Source organism: Acomys minous (genome assembly GCF_964271855.1).
Source record: "Acomys minous genome assembly, chromosome: 15".
NCBI classification, from domain to species: Eukaryota; Metazoa; Chordata; class Mammalia; order Rodentia; family Muridae; genus Acomys; species Acomys minous.
In genome coordinates this window covers 93,657,647-93,677,093 of record NC_140497.1, presented here as the reverse complement: position 1 = coordinate 93,677,093, position 19,447 = coordinate 93,657,647, and the positions used below count along the sequence as shown (strand labels likewise).

At 46.3% G+C, this 19,447-nt stretch overlaps 2 protein-coding genes across 2 annotated transcripts in view; both read left to right on the top strand.

Annotated features, from left to right (window-relative positions):
* Positions 1-1,755, top strand: part of HSD17B11 (hydroxysteroid 17-beta dehydrogenase 11) — a 34,817-nt gene extending 33,062 nt beyond the window's left edge. The window contains exon 7 of the mRNA XM_084758236.1: positions 880-1,755. Coding sequence (XP_084614362.1) covers positions 880-964 — 85 coding nt within the window. The 3' untranslated portion in view covers positions 965-1,755. The remainder of the gene's footprint in view (positions 1-879) is intronic.
* A 1,849-nt stretch (positions 1,756-3,604) lies between these two features.
* HSD17B13 (hydroxysteroid 17-beta dehydrogenase 13) lies at positions 3,605-17,117 on the top strand. The gene is made up of 7 exons (XM_084758232.1): positions 3,605-4,127; positions 8,122-8,229; positions 10,074-10,205; positions 11,919-12,025; positions 12,681-12,818; positions 14,417-14,533; positions 16,304-17,117. The coding sequence occupies exons 1-7, from the start codon at positions 3,918-3,920 to the stop codon at positions 16,392-16,394; spliced, it is 903 nt and encodes a 300-aa protein (XP_084614358.1). The 5' UTR covers positions 3,605-3,917; the 3' UTR covers positions 16,395-17,117.
* The last annotated feature ends 2,330 nt before the right edge of the window (positions 17,118-19,447 follow it).

Below are 19,447 nucleotides of genomic sequence, written 5' to 3'. Positions count from 1 at the left end.
CAAATCCGGTTGAATGCTGTCAAGTAGATCACTGTATGTCAGAGCATTGGGACACATATACGTCCCGTTTGCTTTCTCAGACCCACTGGACTGTGAGACGCTTCACAGTTATCCTGTAGTCACTTTGTAGACCAGGCTGGCCTCAAACTCACAACGATCCACCTGCCTCTGCCTCCCGAATGCTGGGATTAAAGGCGTGCACCATCACGCCTGGCCCATAAATATTCTTTAGTACACACTGTAAAAAAAAAAGTATGCATGTCAGTCGATGTTCATAGCCTTTTATAGTCACAGGAGATTGTTCATAAGATGAGCTGGGCATACATTTTTTCATATACATTTAATGTCAATGCAAAGGTCAAATAATTTGTTCAGCATTATGCTCAAAACCAAGGGCCCTGCCTGCATTTCTGATTTCTGCCCTTCTCTGGGCTTCTGTGGAGCATTTCAGTAATGTTCTAAACTATAAAGCAAAGTATCAGCTCTGATTTTTACTTTCTTTCCAGCTCCAGGTTGTGTTTTTTAGCACTTTAGTATCTCAACTATTCAGTTTTGTATACCTCCACTTGGAGATCTTTTTTGGGGGGAGAAGAGTAGAGTATATTTATTTCAAAAATAAATAAATATATTTGTGTGTATTTAAAAGGCGTTTGGGACAGCCCTATTCTAGAGAAAGCTAAACCCCTTGTTCCTCATTTAAGAAGGAAGTAAATTTAAATGGAAAAAAAATTTAAGTCCAAATTATGATTCTTAATATTGTCTATCTATGATTGACTCTGACACAATACATCATCAATTAAATATTAAGCATTTTAAACAAATGTTTTTACAAATATACGTAGTATCTCTTTTCTAATTATATTTACATGTCTCTTTTAGGATCTTTCCTGAGAGGTTCCTGGGCATTTTAAAACACAGGATCAATGTTAAGTTTGATGCAGTTGTTGGCTACAAAGATAAATGAAGACGAGTCATGATTACCCTGAAAGCTGATTCACTGGGTCCACGCTGATTTCATGATATTAATCAAAATGATAGTGTTTTTAATGTTTGATTTTCTTTTTACATTGTTTCCTCGATGTCTCCTTTGGAAGCTGTGAGCATTTTCACTGCAGCCAGTTTGACATCATGGAACCAGGCAGCCTTGAGAGAGCCGCTCCCGTGGGAGGGGGGAAGAGAGCCGCTCCGTGGGAGGGGGGAAGAGAGCCGCTCCGTGGGAGGGGGGAAGAGAGCCGCTCCCGTGGGAGGGGGGAAGAGAGCCGCTCCGTGGGAGGGGAGAAAGAGCCGCTCCGTGGGAGGGGGGAAGAGAGCCGCTCCGTAGGAGGGGGGAAGAGAGCCGCTCCCGTGGGAGGGGGGAAGAGAGCCGCTCCGTGGGAGGGGGGGAGGGGGAGAACGCTCGATTTCATGGTAATAATTTCCCTGGAATTTGTAGCTCATCCACCAGGTTTCCAGAACTTGTACTGTCAATTTTATTTACAGTATTTATAATTGCGCTTCGGTTTATATAGTTCACATTTCCTCTCCTATTCCGTATAAAATCAGAAACTTTAACCTCTCAAGATGGAAGGAAGGGCTGCCCGGTGCCATTCCACAGTGGTTTCACGCGCACTGAGACATCCCATCCCATGTGTCAGCGCTGGTTCCTGAGACACCAGCCCGAGGAGGCTGGAGAGGGATAAAAGCATATGTAGGATTTCAGGCTGCGGTACAGGAAAACACACTTACACATGGCATAATAAACAGACCAAATGTCAATGCTCGGTGTCTCCGTCTGCTGTAAATAGAGTATGGTGTGACCTTTAAATTAAAGGAAAATCCCTCCCTCTCCCCCCCCCCCCTCTCTCTCTCCTCCAAGAGCTCCGTGAATGCGAAGTTCAGTGAGCTGGGACTATATGTTGAAAAACGACTGATTGTTAAGTAGCTGCTAAGGGGCACACTTTGGGGATTACCTCCAATTGGGCTGGCATGCAGCTCGGCTGGCGCGGTACTCACCTAACAGGCTCATCACACTAGGGGCTTGATCCCAGCAAATCTGATGTGGAAGCACACGCACACCTATCCCTGGCTCTGGAGCTGGAGATAGGAAGAAGTTCAAGGTCCCACTTAGCTGTGCAGTGAGGTGGAGCTCAGGATACCTAAGACCATGTTTTGGTTTTGGTTTTGGTTTTGCTTTTTTAAACAATGGTACACGCCTTTAATCCCAGCACTTGGGAGGCAGAGGGAAGAGGATGGCTGTGAGTTCGAGGCCAGCCTGGTCTACAAAGTGATTCCTAGGACAGCCAAGGCGACACAGAGAGACCGTGTCTTGAGGAGAAAAAAAAAACAATGACACTTGAAAGTGAAGAGCCTAATACCACATGATGCTGCAGTCGCAGGACGGATGGGCAGAAACAAGCACGCGAGCCTCCTGCGGGCAGCCCACTCGTTTGTGCACGGCTGGTGAATGGCTGCGTCCCTGGTTTAGGCAGAGCCCCAGGGATTTTGTCTCATGAGTGTTTATCGTGGCTGTGCTGCCTTTCCATGCGTGTCCCTTAGGCCTGGCATGAGCATGGACAGACCCTCAGTGCCCTGCTCCTCCATAGGCGCTACTCCCAAGTGTGAGGTTTCACTTTGAGATTTAGTTTGTGGGGCATGGCTTTTACCAGCTGGTAAGGAAGGCCTTCTTCGTGTGCCGTGGAGAGGGTCGTGGTCCAGGGCTCTGAGGATATAAATGAGAGCTCAGAGGGACCATGGCGTGGTGTGGCGTGGCGTGTTGGTGTGTGGTGCGTAGCAGTTCGAAGAGACCAGAGTCGGACGGTGTGCTGGTTTGGAGCAGATGGATGGAGACAAACGCCTCGGGGCTCAGCAGCTTGGTGGAGACTGCTGGCTGCATCTGTTGTTGAGGGAGATGGGTATAGCCCCAAAGACCTTTCGACCCCAAACAGCCAGGAGAAATAAAAGGCTCCCTCTCCCTACTAACCTCCCCTCTCCTTCATAGGGCTGGGGGGTTGGAATGGAGGTTGAGGCCTAAAGACCCCAAATAAAGTAGAGTTTTTTAAAAAAAAAATAGAGTGCTACACAGAAGTGTCAGTACTTAAGCTGAGGTTTATGACATCTGGTATCTTGGTTTTCCCAGCATTATCATGGAGAGGACTAACTGTTTTCCTATAACTTACTCCTCAACCTCGGTGTTTTCAGCAGAAAGTTACAACTTTAATGCTGAAGTGCTGTGAATACGTGAGTCGAATAGCTCAGCTTTGTTGACCCATGTTTTAGGTTCCTGATTTTTATTTTATGTCTGGGTATGTGCGTGCATATGTAAATGTGTGTGTGAGTGTGTATGAGTGTGTGTGTGACTGTATGAGTGTGAATGAGTGTGTGTGCATGAGTGTGAGTGTGTGTGAATGTGAGCATGTGAGAGAATGTGTGTGTGTGTGTGTGTGTGTGTGTGTGTGTGTGTGTGTGTGTGTGTGTGTTTGTGAATTGGCTCTCTTCTTCCACTATGGATCCCGGGGATCAGACTCAGGTCTTACATGGCAAGCACTTTTGACTGCTAAGGCATCTCACCCGTCCCTTAAAGTTTCTTTAAGATAATATTTCAATCCCTTAACTTTCCCCACCATGTGCATGCACATATTCAAACAATAATAGATCATTAGCTGATGCAATACTTCCAGAGTAGCTTTGAGAGGTGACGTTTCCTGTTGAAACATGGTACACGACTGCCCCTCAGATAAGCGGGTCCAAAGGGCACAGCCTGCCGGGTTCTCTGACCTGCCTTGAGCCTATGGTAGAAACTGGCATCATTTCAAAAGCCAAAGGTGTATCTGATTTGTCGGGGGACACAGCCCATAATACCTGACAGGGCTGTCTGTGGAGCTCTGTGCAGAGGCGTCTGTTTCGAGGACTGAGCCCAAGCGGGCAGGCAGCGCAGAGCCATGCCCCTCATCCTGGAGTTTCTCCTGCTGGTGGGCATCATCGTGTACTCCTACCTGGAGTCACTCGTAAAGCTCTTCCTTCCCCGGAGAAGGAAATCTGTGGCCGGACAGACTGTTCTCATCACCGGGGCCGGGCACGGAATCGGCAGGCTGACTGCTTATGAGTTTGCAAAGCGGAACAGCAGACTGGTCCTGTGGGACATTAATAAGGTAATGCATGTTTCTGCCGACCTCTTAAATTTACAAAGTAGTAGGGCGTATCTTTCTTTAGTTACTTGATTTGGCACCAGGTTTTCTTTTCTTTTTATTTTTTTTCCCAAAGTTTTAATAAATGCGCTGGAGTCCTGCTAGATCCGAGTGACAGGTGAGCTAGGTGGAAGGAGCGAGCTGAAGAGCGAAGCCATGGTGTTGCATTGTGTTGCTTTGTTGGTTTGTTTTCTACCATGGTGTACAAGTTGATGACGAGATGTAGGAACCAAGAAGCTCCCAAGCTGCTGAAATTAGGCAAGCCACGTAACTTGTCTCAATATGATTTGTTGGGCGATTCACCTGTTCCCTTCTGTGAGAGAGCATGAACCAGGGCTTAGTGTGTGCCAGGCAAGGACTCTCCCGCTGAACCACAGTCCAGCTCCAGCTTTTAAACAAGAGTTCTCAAAACAAAAACCCACGAAGAACTTATGGCAGAGACCCACAATGCCTCCACTCACACATGCACAACCTTAAAATACTTACATCTGACCTTTTGCAGAAAATATTTACCATGTCCTGAGGAAGAAGAGTAAATAGCACTTTAAGTGCTACACATGGCCTGGCATGTGGGCAGCATCGGATGTGTTAGAGTCTTCATCAGTGTCGGGCTTCCTCTTGGACATTTGCAGAGTTGCTGACCTCTGGTTTATTTATAAATGCTCTTAACTACCTTTAAATCTGAAGTCTTGTATCACTTTTCCCTAGACACGTACGATCCCACAAGACCATAAAAATACTAAAAGCTGGACTGGGCATGTGGCCCGTTGGTACAGCAAGTATCCAGCACATGCGAGGGTCTGAGCTTCAGCACTACAGGCAAATCAAAGACAACCTCCTTGACTGATGCATGCCTGAATCAGTGGCTCAGACTGGAGTGGTCCTGTCTGTCTGTTCGTTTTGCCTTTGGGTGTTTTGTTTTGTTTCGTTTGAGATACAGAGTTTCCAAAGGTTTTGTTGCGATTTTGCTGAGCTTCAGGTAACCCTCTTTTGTGTTCTTTGCCACCTGCAGTAGCACCTACTTCCCACGGCCTTGGGAACGGTTCTTGGGTGTTAGAGGCTGGGTCCCCTCTGGTGCCGAGCATCTCTGCTTAGCAGACACAAGCATTTGTGGCCATGTTTGTTGAGCTAACACACGGTCCATGGAAATGATCCTGAGATGGGCAAATCCTGCAGCGATCCTAGGGAGCGCTCTTCAGGTTGAGAAAGCTGGGTCCCATAAAAACCAACACTACTTAAAAAAAAAAAACACTAGTAAAACTATAAACAAGAATACATCCATCTAGAGGCTTCATGAGTTTTTCAGAACCCCTTCCCCAGTCTGTCTGGTGGGAAGATGCCAACACTTATTACACTTCTTTTAATCTGAAAAATTTCAGACACAGAAAAAGTAAAACTAGAAAGAGGTCATGTTAAAGATGACTTCTTCTTCTTCTTCTTCTTCTTCTTCTTCTTCTTCTTCTTCTTCTTCTTCTTCTTCTTCTTTTTTGTGCCTGATCACCGAGTAACTCAAGCTTGTAAATTCTCTTTGAATTCTTAAACTTCATGATTAAACATTTAAGATATTAAATTAAACTCTGGTTTCTCCCCACTCCCATTCACCAAGAGTCCAGCTAGCTTTCCACCAAAGCTGGCTCCTTTTCCTTAAAAGGTGAGAAGCACAGTACAATGAGCCCCTGGCTTTAAATACAGTGACACACAGACATGAAACTCAGCTTCTAGGGAAGGGAGCTCAGCAGTGGGGTGCTACAGACAGGTGACAGGGGATAAGATAATAACAGCTTACACATGTGTGAGATTGTCAGGCTGGGTGCCCATGAATAGAGTGGCAGGTTGGAAAGTGGGACACATGGGACACACACAGGACACTGTTCAGTCTCTTAGAAGAATGAAGTCATTCTGATTGCAGGACAGTGGGTGAAACTGGAGGTCATTATGTTAGGGGAAAGAAGCCAGACTCACAAAGGGAAGCATCAGCAGGTGCTAGCACTGGAGAGGCCAAGGCGAGTTAGAAGCCAGCCTTGGCTATAGATAGAATTATAGAAAAAGATGGAAGAGGGTAGGAGAGGGCAGTAAGCCCGGGCACTGTCAGACTTCACGCACATGTGTGGGAATGCCACCACGAAACATACTGTTTTGTACACTTATAAAAAGGACATGGAGATTAGTAACCTGCAGGACACAGGGGTTTTGACACCACAGAAAGTGTTTTCATGTGCAAAACTCTCACACACACAATGCACCCCACATTCTGCCATGTTCTAGATCAGTTATGAGGCCGAAGGTAAGTTCTTATTAGCACCTATGAGCCATTCACAGCAATGGGCTTTATCCCTACCTATCACCCACATGTATATTTCAACCATACTCACTGCCCACCCTCATTCTCTCATGTCCCCCCAACTCTTGCTGATCCCCTTTCTAACTGTCCCCACCCCTTGTACTTTGGTGTCCTCTGTATGTGTGCGAGCTAATGAGTTTAATTAGGATGGCTAACATGCGCTTGGATGCCGCTTTATTCACAGGAGCAGGAACAGCTTGCCTGTGGCTGAGCTGCTGAAGACGGTGACACCAACAAATTGTCACCTCTCCCACCCAATCGCCTGCCCGAGGCTCCGCAGTTTACTGCAGCTCTGCAGGTCTCAGGGCTAGCTGAGATGGGATGGAGTGAGGAGAGCAGCTGAGCAGTCTGTCAATAAGCAAGCTTCCAGCAAAAGCCAACACTCACCTACACAGACAGCTGGCCCGTTACACAGCTCCACCCAGACAGCTGCTCTATGCTGCAGCCCACCCCAAGTCTATGTGAAGGGACAGTTGGCTTCATAGTGACATCCTCATCCTTAAAGTATGTCCTTTGAGACTTTAATTTCTGCTCTGTGGTTTAGCCAAAACAAGGAGATGCAAAGGGTCTCACCCGAGCCAGGCAACCAGCCAAACATACCCATCCACTCAGGGATGGCCTCGTGTGATGACTACATCGCTGCCATCCCAGTGTGCACAGGAAAAGGCTTCCTGGGCATCCTCACTATTCACCACAGAGAAGCGGGACAACTGAGAGAAAAAAGTACGATTAAAAAAAAAAATTAAACCTCATAATAGTCCCTATGAAATCAGCTTGGAAGGAATTCAAATTTTCCTGAAACTGAGCTAATAAATAAATAAATAAATAAATAAATAAATATGAATAAGAAAAACAGCCAAAAGTGGTGAGTCGCATCTATAATTGGAACACTCAGGAGGATGAGGCAGGAGAATTGGCCTGAGTTGGAGACCTGCTTGGGGTACAACATAGACTAAAACACCAAGAGAAAGCACACATACAGATACACACACACACACACACACACACACACACACACACACACACACCATAGGGACAATTCATCTCAGGTAAGAGGCCTCTGAATTTAGGCTAAAAGTAAGCTGTCTCCATGCCCTGGACTTGTGTGTGATTCTCCTCTTAGTGAGAGTTCAGCCATTAGCTCTTGACCTTTTTCCCTCCAAAGCTCCAGAACAGTAAACACGCAGTTAAGACTGTCGGGCGTAGTAACGGCCTCCTTGTGGGAGCTTCTCGCCTCGCACCAGGGATGAGCCCAAGTGTCAGGGCTGGTCAATAGAAATGTACCATCTAGAGTCCCTGCTAGTTAGTCAGCGGCTCAGCACTTCCCTGTCAGCTGCAGGTGACACTCCACATTCGTGTGCTGTCCTCCGTGCTCAGGCACCTTTGCCGACACTGATGAGCAGCATTGTCAAGGCTTCCCTTCACGCCATGACAGCATCCCTCTTGACGAGAATCACCCACGTGTGAACCCCCAGGCCAAGCTGAAAAGCTGCCAAAGCCATTGTGTGTTTCTCTTTGCTGTGGCGCTGGTATAATTAGTCGGTATAATTAGATTATTAGTTCACATAAGGAGACCTTTGTTGTCCTCAGAGCCTGATCTTTTCTTCTCACACACAGCGAGGTGTTGAACAAACTGCAGCCGAATGCAGGAAGCTGGGGGCCACTGTGCATGCCTTTGTAGTGGACTGCAGCAACCGGGCCGAGATTTACAACGCTGTGGATCAGGTGAGCCGGGTGCAGGAGTCTGCGTTATGTGTCGGCTGACACTGAGCTGGGAAAGGAAGCGAGTTCCTAGGGCTACCTGGCTTCCGGCAGACACCTGCTGCTCGGTGAGGCTGCCATGTGACCAGCGGAGGACGAATATGGAACTTTCTTGGTGTTACTGTCCACTCAGCTCTGGCCTCTGTCACTGTTCATGTTATGAGTCAAATGTGCTCTGACCATAAGTTTGGCCCAGAGAAAATGACAGAGGCCCTATCAGCAGAAAAACTGATCCCTTTCTAACTTTTTTAAAATTAAATTTTGCATATGACTTTCTCACATACTCTGGTGCCTCACCTTTGACCATGTCCCCTGGACGGGGAGACCTGGTGGCAATCAGAGGAAGGACAGCAAGTTACCAAGAAGAGACTTGATACCCTATGAGCATATAGAGGGGGAGGTAATCCCCCTCAGGAACAGTCATAGGGGAGGGGAATAAGGGGAAATTGGGAGGGAGGGAAGAATGGGAGGATACAAGGGATGGGATAACCATAGAGATGTAACAAGAATAAATTAATAAAGGAGGAAAAAAAATTTTAAAAAAATTAAATTTTGCTCTACTATTTCTTTACTTATTTCCTCTCTGAGATTTTATTGGTTTGTATATGTTATCTAGTCTTTTATGGAAAAGGTAGTTAATGACTTTTTAGACATTTTATTCATTTTATTTATTGAATGTAGGTGTGTGCATGCATACCTGTATGTGCATATGTATGCGCACAACCCACGATGTGTATGTGGAATTCAGATGACAACTTTTGAAAGCAGGGTCTCTCCTTCCATGCTGTGGGTCCTGCGGTGTCAGGTCTGGCAAAAATGCCTTTACGCACTGAGCAATCTCACCATCCCATTATAACCATTTAGAAAGAAGAAAAGTAAACATCAAGTGCCTAGAGTAAGCCAAACCCTCTGATAAGCTACTGCCTTCTTTAATCTAATTTAAGTTTTTAAATCCCATTAGCCTCACTATAGATGAGCAAATAAAAGCTCGGAAGGTTTGACCCAGACAAAGATCGTGTGGCCAGTGGGTAGTAGAGCCAAGATGAATTACTTAACACTTAAAAAATATTTTGTCAGAACTGAAGTATTAGCCTACCAGCACAAACATTAATTCCTGTTTGTGTGAGTTAATAAGCTTTCATACTTCCTAGTAGACACAGAGCATAAGATTGAAGGTTTTAACAGAAACAGCTTAGCCTGCCTGATGACAACTTTGCTTTTGTGTGTCACTGTTTGGGCCAGATCTTTCATGTCTGAACTCTGAGACCTCGCGAGCCAAGTTAGCTGTCACCAAAGCCAGTGAGCACAGGCAGAAATCCCATCTTAAATCTGTCTTTATTCTGTGAGGTCAGCAGATTGAAAGCCTACCTGCCTGTCTTCCACGCCGTCCCAGCAGGCGGATTGCAGGGGCAGCAGGGAGGGACCAAGGCAGCACATCCCTGGAGCTCAGTCTCCCTTCTCAGCCAGCCAGCCATGGCTTTGTGACTTGTGGTGTCTGGCTGGCTGTCATTATCATCCCTCGCGCCATTCCCTCCTTCTATGTGTTACTGGGCTCAGGCAGTTTTTGCAGTGTTGAGTCTGCTTAGCTTCTGCTGGTATCAACCTCAGACTCCTTCGGTAGGAGAGTGGAGTGGTTAGCTCAGAACACACAATGTGTAATTGCTAAGCTATAAGTAATATGTGTCTTCAGTTCCTTCTAACAAAGTAAGAGTGTATGTTCTTACAACCCGTCTGTTCTCTATCGATGTAAGTCCCACAACTTCGTAAGAATTACCCACCCTGTGTGTGCATTCCCTCATTTTAAAAAGGTAAAGAAAGAAGTGGGTGATGTGGAAATCGTGGTAAATAACGCTGGCGCAATATACCCAGCTGACCTTCTTAGTACCAAGGACGAAGAGATCACCAAAACCTTCGAGGTCAACATCCTAGGACACTTTTGGGTGAGTGAGTCCGAAATGTTTCTGGCGTGTGTTTCTGGCCTCGCTCCAGTGCCAGAAACTCATTGAGTCCCCAATATTGGAGGGGGGAGGAATGTAAAGTGTGTGTGTGTGTGTGTGTGTGTGTGTGTGTGTGTGTGTGTGTGTGTGTGTTAAGTCAGGCATCTTGTAACGTGTTGAGAAGAGCCACAGAGTCTCTGGCATCAGGATTCAGAGTTCAAGAGGACACAGTACACCTTAAAAAGAGAGAGAGAGAGAAGAGACATTTGGTTTGTTTGTCGAACAAAATCTAATGTAGAGCCTGGCATGTACCAGGTCTACAAAAAATATATTTGTGGAGGCTTGCAGAGGGTTGTCCTGTGCATCTTCCTGGTGTTTCAGAGGAAACACACGTGGTGTGCATGTTTGTGCCCTCCTTTTGTAGGTGTTTACAGCTGGGAGGACGGAGTCACTGCTCAGGTGTGTGTAGATGGGCAAGGCTCTGAGAGATTTTGACATTTTGACATAACATTATCATCCACAAAGTTTATAGCTGAGAACTTCACAATCGAGTTACCAAAAATAATTTAAAAAAAAAAAAAGAAAAATCTCAAAATGTTTTGAGTTCACAGTTTTGCGCTGGTCTGTGTTCATAGCTAACCTCAGCCATAAGCAGCTGTGGGCTGAAAAGCCTGTTAGACCCATGGGATGCTGGAGCGTGCAACTATGAGCCAGGCGATTTCTTCCTGTTTGTTGTTTGTGAGAGACTGCAGTGTGGATCTCAACCCTTTGGAGAGAGCGTTGGTAGGAACTAATACGTCGGGGCCTTGATATTAGTGTATCTCCTGGAGTCAACCTGGATTTCATGACACCCTTCACCAGCCCCTCGTGTGTGCTAATGTGATTGGGCCACCGTGCCACTCACACCACACAGAAACCTTGTATACTAGTTATCTAATAATCAGTCACACGTTATACCTAGGTCACAAGACATATTTAAAAAAGGTCAGAGGTTTAGCTCCACGGTGAATTCCATTGTGTCTACACAGATGTGTAGGCAGGAGCTGGTGTGGGGGATTTCCTGGGCAGCCTGGGCTCTAGGAATTTGCATAGAATTTGAAGGATGGGTCTATAAACTTCTCATAAAGTGTTATTGATATTTCTCACTATGCAGTGAGGCTTTTCTAAAACATAACATATTGTATAATATATATTGTCTCAAGAAAGAGTCACAGCTCACAATGCATGGTGGCTGTGAACCAGGATAGAACTTGGCTGATTCTCTTTAATTGCACAGATTCCCGTCCTTTGAACCGAAACTAAGAACTGGTAAGATGCCAAGCTGCCCTTCAGTTCTGATATCTGTGCACCTCTCCCTTGACGATATTGCTCAGAGCTCAGCAGCACTTTGCTTGTCTAAAATGTACAGAGTCCTTGGGTTAACCCCCAGCACTATGAAAATAATGATAATAATGTTGTTTATACGGTATATCCAATACAGGGCTACTCAGTCCCTCCTGAAGGTTCTCAGCATGTGACCTAAAGGACACAGCTCTCCGTGCTGATGTAGACCATCGTGGTGGCTTTTCCCTTTCTAGCATTTGTGTAGAAGGAAGCACGGACTCTTGCGATTTTATTTCCAGATGCCTCCACCTTAACGGAAATGAAATGGCCTGACGTGGAATCCGCCTAATGTCTGTGCCATTGTTTCTTTTCTATTTTTACATGGACCTTAAGATCATAAAAGCACTTCTTCCATCAATGCTAAGAAGAAACTCTGGCCACATCGTCACTGTGGCTTCAGTGTGTGGCCACGGAGTGATTCCTTATCTCATCCCGTACTGGTAGGTACCACTTGCTCTTGGCGCTGTGCATTTTTTTGCACCCCAAAGGGAGGATCGGTCTATAAGCCTCTGTGCCCACAGCTCAGTAACTTGGACGTAGGAAATTTACACAGTACATTAGGATAATTTTTAGATGACTTCTAAAACAAGGACATTGACTCTAATTTTATTTAAAATAGTTTAGGCTTCTGAAAACGCCCCCAGAGAGTATGTTTCCACGGTATCCTAAAATGAGTAGATGTCGAGACAAGAAATGACACACTGGGAAGCAAAGCACACAGAAGCTAAAATGAGCACAGAGGCACATCGTGGCATCTCTCACACGTGCGTGCATGTGTGGGAGAAAGGAAGTGAAACAGCTCCGCTTTCCCTATCTTTGTCAGTTAGAAATAGGAACAGGGGCCTGGGGTGTAGCAACAGTTGAATACATTCCTAGCTTGTGCCAGTCGCTGAGGTCAATCCCCAGCACCCCAAAAGAAAAAGGGCTTCTGGCATGTTCATAATTCTGCTTAATCACATAAGAAAAAGAAAAAGGAAAGGTCAATTGCTCTCTCAGAAAACATGTGAGTAAGCAGACTGGGACAGATGAAGCCGCCTGCTCACAGGCAGCTGAGACTGTCACACCCTCATTGCTGATGGCTGATTTTTCTCACAGCTCAAGCAAGTTTGCTGCCGTGGGCTTCCACAGAGCGCTGACTGCAGAACTTGACACCTTGGGGAAAACCGGTATCATAACCTCGTGCCTCTGCCCCGTGTTCGTGAACACCGGCTTCACCAAAAACCCTAGTACAAGGTGAGGTGGCAGCCGGCTGTGCTGGCCTGTGAGCTGGAGCCCTCCTGGACAACGGAGTCTTGAGTAGGCCGTAGGGACTTAGCAAGTATGTCACCTTCATGTAGGAAAAACCTGTGGCACCAAGCTCTAGTTGCCTTCTTACGAGGGAGTGTGGGTCCCATAACAATCCTGCCAAGTGCTCAGCGTGGAGTCTGACTCGCTTTGTCAGGAGTGACCTGACACTCCAGGGGAAGCAACCATGGCTGCAGACAACACGGCATGCCCAGGGCTGGAAGTGTTCTCACTCAGGCCTGGAATGTTCCCCCAGGGCTGACAATGAGGTGTTCATGTCAGATGTGGCTCTATGCAAAGTTAGGAAGGGAGGAGCCAGACCTCGATAATCTAAAAGCATTAATTTGCATTGCTGGGTGATGTTTGCTAGTCCGCAACACAGACATCCCAATCACAGGAGTCTGCAAAAACCGCAGACTACCTCAGGGAATTGTTCAAACACTCACTCAACCAGGCCTGGGCATGCTAACCTTGGGGTGACATTTAAAATCAGTTTTCATGCTTTGGCTTTTCTCTCATCATCTTCATTAATGGGCAGGACCCCACACTGGCCATAGGTTACAAGAGTTTCTCAATGATACATGTGCGTAGGCTTTGGGTCAAGGAATGCACCCGGCCGGCTGTAAGAGAATACTACTTTTACAGATCTTAAGTACTAAACGCCTCAGAACAACCCAGCTCTACGGATACCCACACACTGGGGAGTGTACTCAGCCATAGAATATTCTCCTTATATCCAACAGGAATTGAACCAGAAGGTGTTGCCTTCCTGCCCCACCCCCACCCCCAGGGATGCTTACACACCATCCCGCCCCCAGGGATGCTGTGCACATCACCCTCACCCCTAGGGATGCTGTGCACACTGTTTTGTTTCCTGCCCCTTTCTGTCTTGTACCTTGGTCTGGTGAGGTCACAGACACACTGCTGGGCCTGAAAGCTCACCAAGGGGGAAACAAGGCATCAGCATGGGATGTAGGAGGAGGGGAGGTAACACTGAGGCAGGGAGTCTAGAACATTTCAAGCCCTAATTATTATTATTATTATTTTTAGTTTATTTATTTGCTTTACATCCTTGGCCGTAGCCCCCTCCTTCCTCTCCTCCCAGTCCCACTCTCCCTCCCCCCTTCTCTCTTCCCCCTCTCCTATTCCTCAGAAAAAACAGCCCCCATAATCCCAGCTCATCAAATCACATCAGGACTGAGCATGTCCCTCCCCCTCGTAGCTGGCAGGGCAGCCCCACCAGGAGGAAGTGATCAAAAAGCAAGCAACAGAGTCCATGTCCTGGACAGCCCCCACCAGTCCACCCTCCACCCACACCCCGCTCCCCTTACTAGAGGACCCACGTGAAGTCTAGTTCTAAATTTAGTGAAGAGATAGATTAACTTCCTCAGTTCATCAATTTTAAAAAGTATAAGTTGAGGGGCTGGGGTTTCGCCTCAGTGGCGGAGTGTACGCTTAGGATGCTCAAAGCTCCGAGTTCAGCTCGAGCGCCCAAATGAAGACGTAAAATGTCAATGGAGGGAAACTCTGGCCCCACTTTCCCCCAGGTTGTGGCCCGTGTTAGAGAGCGATGAAGTTGCGAGGAGGCTGATAGACGGAATCCTCACCAACAAGAAAATGATCTTCGTCCCGTCCTACATCAGCATTTCTCTAATACTGGAAAAGTAAGTACAGCGCAGAAGCCTGAGATGCCAAGACACAGACAGAAGCGGCGTTGTAGACTGGGTTTCAGATGTGAATGTTGCTATGGAAACACCCCCTGCCTGGAGGGAACATTAAATTTCCCGTGTTACCGCCTTACTCACTCTGCGGGGAGGGGGTGGCTGACTCCTTGAGCCTCTGACTCCCTTTTGTGGAAGATGTCAGCCATCTCTGCCCAGGTTCTGCTCAAGGCTACTGAACTGAAGGAGAGACGGTGGAAGAAGCACAGCATATAGCGACCCCACGAGGGCTCTGCGTGTGCATTCATGTGTATGTGTGTTGACATATGTGTGGGTGCATATGCATGCCACAGGTCACCCTCTCAGGGACCCCACCTAGGATGTCTATTTGGGTGTGTTTGTTTCTTTCTTTACTTTTTTTTTTTTTTTTTTTGAGACAGGGTCTCTCCTTGAGACCTGGACTTACCAATTCGGCTAGGAAAGATGGCCAGCACCAGGGCTATCCCAGGCCCTACATCCCCCAACACTGGGGTTACAAATTCTCCCCACCACGCCCATGGTGCCTTCTGGGGGTCGAACTCAGGCCCTCAGGTTTGTGTGGCCGTCTCCCCAAACACTTGGGTTCTCAATTTTTGCAGTTCTTTGTGGCAAGATGCATCTTAAATGTCTCACAATCCACTTCCACGTGATTTTGTATCACCTCGCTTACAATCCAAGAGCCTCAGAGTAGAATCATTTCTTCTTTCTATCCTGGGCTCCGTCCTGGGCTTGTGAGCCCCAAAGACAGCAAAATCCCATGAAACTAGTTCCCTCTTCACAGCTCAAAACAGGTCTCATTAAAGTTGAAAGATTCCGAAATCGGACCAGGCACGTATATGACCAAGATGTAAAAATGATTGATTATCCTGCCCGGCTCGAGAGCATGAACCCTGAGCAAGGAGACGTGGAGACTCAAAGCCTCAAAGCCTTTACCTCACTGTGGCGCTCCCGGCGGTTCGCAACAGGGGCTTTTTACTGCTCTTTGCGCGGAGCTCCTTTTGGAGAGAGACAGTCTCGTAGTTGAAAGGCCTGAGTAAGCTCTCGTCTTGCCCTGTCCTCACAGCCAGACTGTTCCCACTGCTCCGTCTCTTCTCCCATCTTCTGCCCTCCCCACAGTCACCGGCAGGGAAGTAAATCTTGGATAAACAATCCCGATGTGGTTTGAAATACAACTTTCTTTGTAGAAAGCGGCTCCCCCTGCCTCCTCCGGTTCACTCTGCATCCGTCAACTCAGACCTAACCCTCTGCCGTGCTTAAATATTCAGCCCTTGCACACTTCGTTACAGACAGCTGATAATTTGCAGGATTCATTTCCGGTTGCCTGTGTTAGCTGCTTGGCAGAGCAATATTGCTGAGAGGCAGTGGCTTTTTAAAAAGCTCTTTAGTTTTTCTTTTACAAAGTATGTATCCTGGAATAAGAAGAGGGGAAGGGTGCGGTGGTGGATCCTGAACTCTGGGCACCACAATACACTGACGTCATCTCATGTGAAATTTATTTTTGATATAATAACACCAATAACACAATTTTACTGTTATGAAGGAGTGAGGATGTATTATAGATCACTGCAGATGGGGACGGAAGGAGGGAGAGACTTAGGAAGAAACAGAGACTACACGAAAACTAAATGTGGGCCAAGTAAAGCTTCAGGGAATTTTAAAAAATTAACAACAATAAAGGAGCGCTATTATCAAAACTCTACATTGAAATTTCCCATCTTTTTTTTTTTAATGTAGGTTTCTTCCTGAACGTGCCTTAAAAGCTATAAGTCGTATACAGAATATTCAATTTGAAGCAATTGTGGGCCACAAAACCAAAATGAAGTAACCCATGCGGAGATGCGTGTACGCCCAATGCCAGGAGCCCAAACGCAGGGTCGATGCGTCAAGCTCTCTCCCGCACACGCTAAGTGCTGTGAATGTTTAAAGTGTAGGTTTGGCCCCGGCAGCCGCTGGATGAGTAAGACTGACCGTCTGCCCTCTGGCTTCCTCAGCGTACGGCTCTCAGCCAATAGAATTTGGTTATGGCAATGGGAACACACTAAGCTAATGTCTATTAAACAAAGGAATGAAAAGATAATCGGTGTGTGGTTTTATAAAAATAAATTACTAAATAGAGATGTAGTGAATAGAGAATGTAGGCAAAGGGGTAAGATAATAAAAATGTTGAGCAGATGCTGGCGAGTTGTCGTAGTGGTTTCTGTTGTGATGGGGCCGTCGGTAGAATTTTAAGTTTGCTCTCTGTAGACAGAATGGAAACTTGGCCTTATTTCCTTGCCGTATGAATTAGAAAACAATATTTTTGTATTGTTTCACAATTCCCCCCAGTGGGCAGTTTTTCTTACATCACATGAGTAAATAGTGAAGCCACTTTATTTACCTAACTTGGTAAAGCAAATATTTAGACAGAGTTATAATTGTGAAATCTCAACACCTTGTTCTTTATTTTAGAAAGACCTTGAACATGTTTTTCTTTATTCTAGTAGGCAACAACAGAAAAGTATTCAATCGTGTGCATATTGACAGCAACACGATCTCCCCCAAATAAATCCCACTATGAAGCTTAAAACCCTTCCTGGATTTTGTTTGTTTGTTTGGCTTTTGTATCTTGCTGCAGGGGACTGAACCCACAGACCCACACAGGGACTCAATCCACAGACCCACACAGGGACTGAACCCGCAGACCCACACAGGGACTGAACACGCAGACCCACACAGGGACTGAACACGCAGACCCACACAGGGACTGAACACGCAGACCCACACAGGGACTGAACACGCAGACCCACACAGGGACTGAACACGCAGACCCACACAGGGACTGAACACACAGACCCACATGGGTAAAGCAGGCTCTCTGCCTTGACCTCCTGTCCGTAAACTTCCAGCATTGTTTGCACATTTTGTATTAAACTTTGTAAGTGGAGCTCGGAGGACCCCTGGGGACGTGACAATGATCTCTTTTGCCCACTTCACTTCCCCTGCAGACTTTGAGTGTAGACATCTTCCCCGCGAGTTCCAGGTGCTTTCCTAGGTGTTTCTCTATGATAATCCTCACAGTCACAATTCTCCCTCCTGCCAGCATCGCAGCCACTTAGGCTACACCAGGGCGCACATGTCCCCAAGTGAGGCTCCATCGATATAAGTCAGTTAGTTAGAGATGTGTCACAGAGCTCTTAGGTCTCTCTGCACCTGCATCACAATTTATTGATGAGTATTTGGGGTGGTGTAAATATTTGTTTATTGTCCACTCGGTTCATGTGAACATCATTTTCGGTAACTAGATAGCATATCCTCTTGTTTGGCCCTGAACCACTGTTTTCTCTCTCTCTCTCTCTCTCTCTCTCTCTCTCTTTAAGATTTACTTTACTTTATTATTATGTATACAGTGCTCTGCCTGCATGCACACCTGCAAGCAGGAAGAGGGCATCAGATCACATTACAGATGGTTGTGAACCACCATGTGGTTGCTGGGAATTGAACTCAGGACCTTTGGAAGAGCAGGCAGTGCTCTTAACCACTGAGCTGTCTCTCCAGCTCCACTATTTTCTTTATTATCAAATGAACCATTGTTGGCCAATGTATATTATTTTTAACAGCAATAAAACATTGGTATATAATATCACGCTAGCCTGTATCACTCTAAATAAAAACAAGTGAATTTCACTTCCTCTCTTTCTTCCTAAAGTATATACAATAATTAAGAAATAAAGGCATATTTTATTTTTTTAACATAAAGTATATGAGACAGTTGTGTCCCTTCAGATGCAAGTGTTTTCTCTGGCCTGTGAGCTATCTCAGTGGGCAACAACACTTCCTGTTGAGCCTGACAGCCTGAATTCAACACCAGAACCCATACAGTGGCAGGAGAGATAGGACTCAAGGAAACTGTTGTTCTCTGTCATTTTACCCATGCCTTGGCATGTGAGCATGTGTGTGTGTGTGTGTGAGCATATATGTGTGTGCATGTGTGTGTGTGCATGTGTAAGTATATGTGTATGCGTGTGCACGCGCACATACGTTCACACACATATGTGTGTATGTATGTGAACATGTGTGTGAGCATGTGTGTATACATGGGTGTATGTATATGGGTGTGTGAGCATATATGTGTGTGCATGTGTGAGTGCGTGTGTGTGTGGGCATATGTGTGTGTGTATGTGTGTATATGAAAGACTTCTTTTTCTTTTTTTGTTTTTTTGAGACAGGGTTTCCCTATGTAGCCTTGGCTGTCTTAGACTCGCTTTGTAGACCAGGCTGGCCTCGAATACACAGCGATCTGCCTGCCTCTGCCTCCCGAGTGCTGGGATTAAAGGTGTGTGCCACCACTGCCTGGCATGTGTGTGTGAAATTTTAAGAAAACGTTGTTTTGCTCTTCTTGAGTCAGAGTCTCATCTACAGCCCTATGCTGGGCACTGACTGGATATGTAATCCAAGTGTGTTTTGAGAGAAAATCCTCCTTTCTCAGCTCTCAACTGCTGGTTACAGGTGTGTGCCACTGCGTTTGGCTGAAAATAAATACTTATACATATTTGTATAAATATTTAAGCTGCTGATGGGGAATATTCATACCCACAGATATGTTTCTCCATAAGAAAACTTACTACATGTTTACTGAGTCCCTCAAAAAGCTGAACTCTAAAAGATAAGCTTCCCAGCGACCTAAAGCATGTCTTCAGTTTTGGGTCTCACTTGGCTGGGCAGGAAAAGCAGGAGGAGGCGGAGAGAGAAGCCAGGTGGGACACCTCTGGCCCTTTGCTTCTCTGCTGAGACAGTCACAGACCTCAGGCCACACTGAAACAGATGTCTCAGCACTGTTGGCGCTGATGTCGCCCCCTGTTGAAGGCTTGATTCGGACACTCTTCCTGGGAATAAAACACA

Bases quoted from the DNA above. Each gene is read 5' to 3' on its own strand.
- HSD17B13 (XM_084758232.1), top strand. From the start codon at position 3,918: ATGCCCCTCATCCTGGAGTTTCTCCTGCTGGTGGGCATCATCGTGTAC. The intron at 10,206-11,918 runs GTGAGTGAGTCC...ATGGACCTTAAG, and splicing joins ACATCCTAGGACACTTTTGG to ATCATAAAAGCACTTCTTCC. The intron at 12,026-12,680 runs GTAGGTACCACT...TTTTTCTCACAG, and splicing joins CCTTATCTCATCCCGTACTG to CTCAAGCAAGTTTGCTGCCG.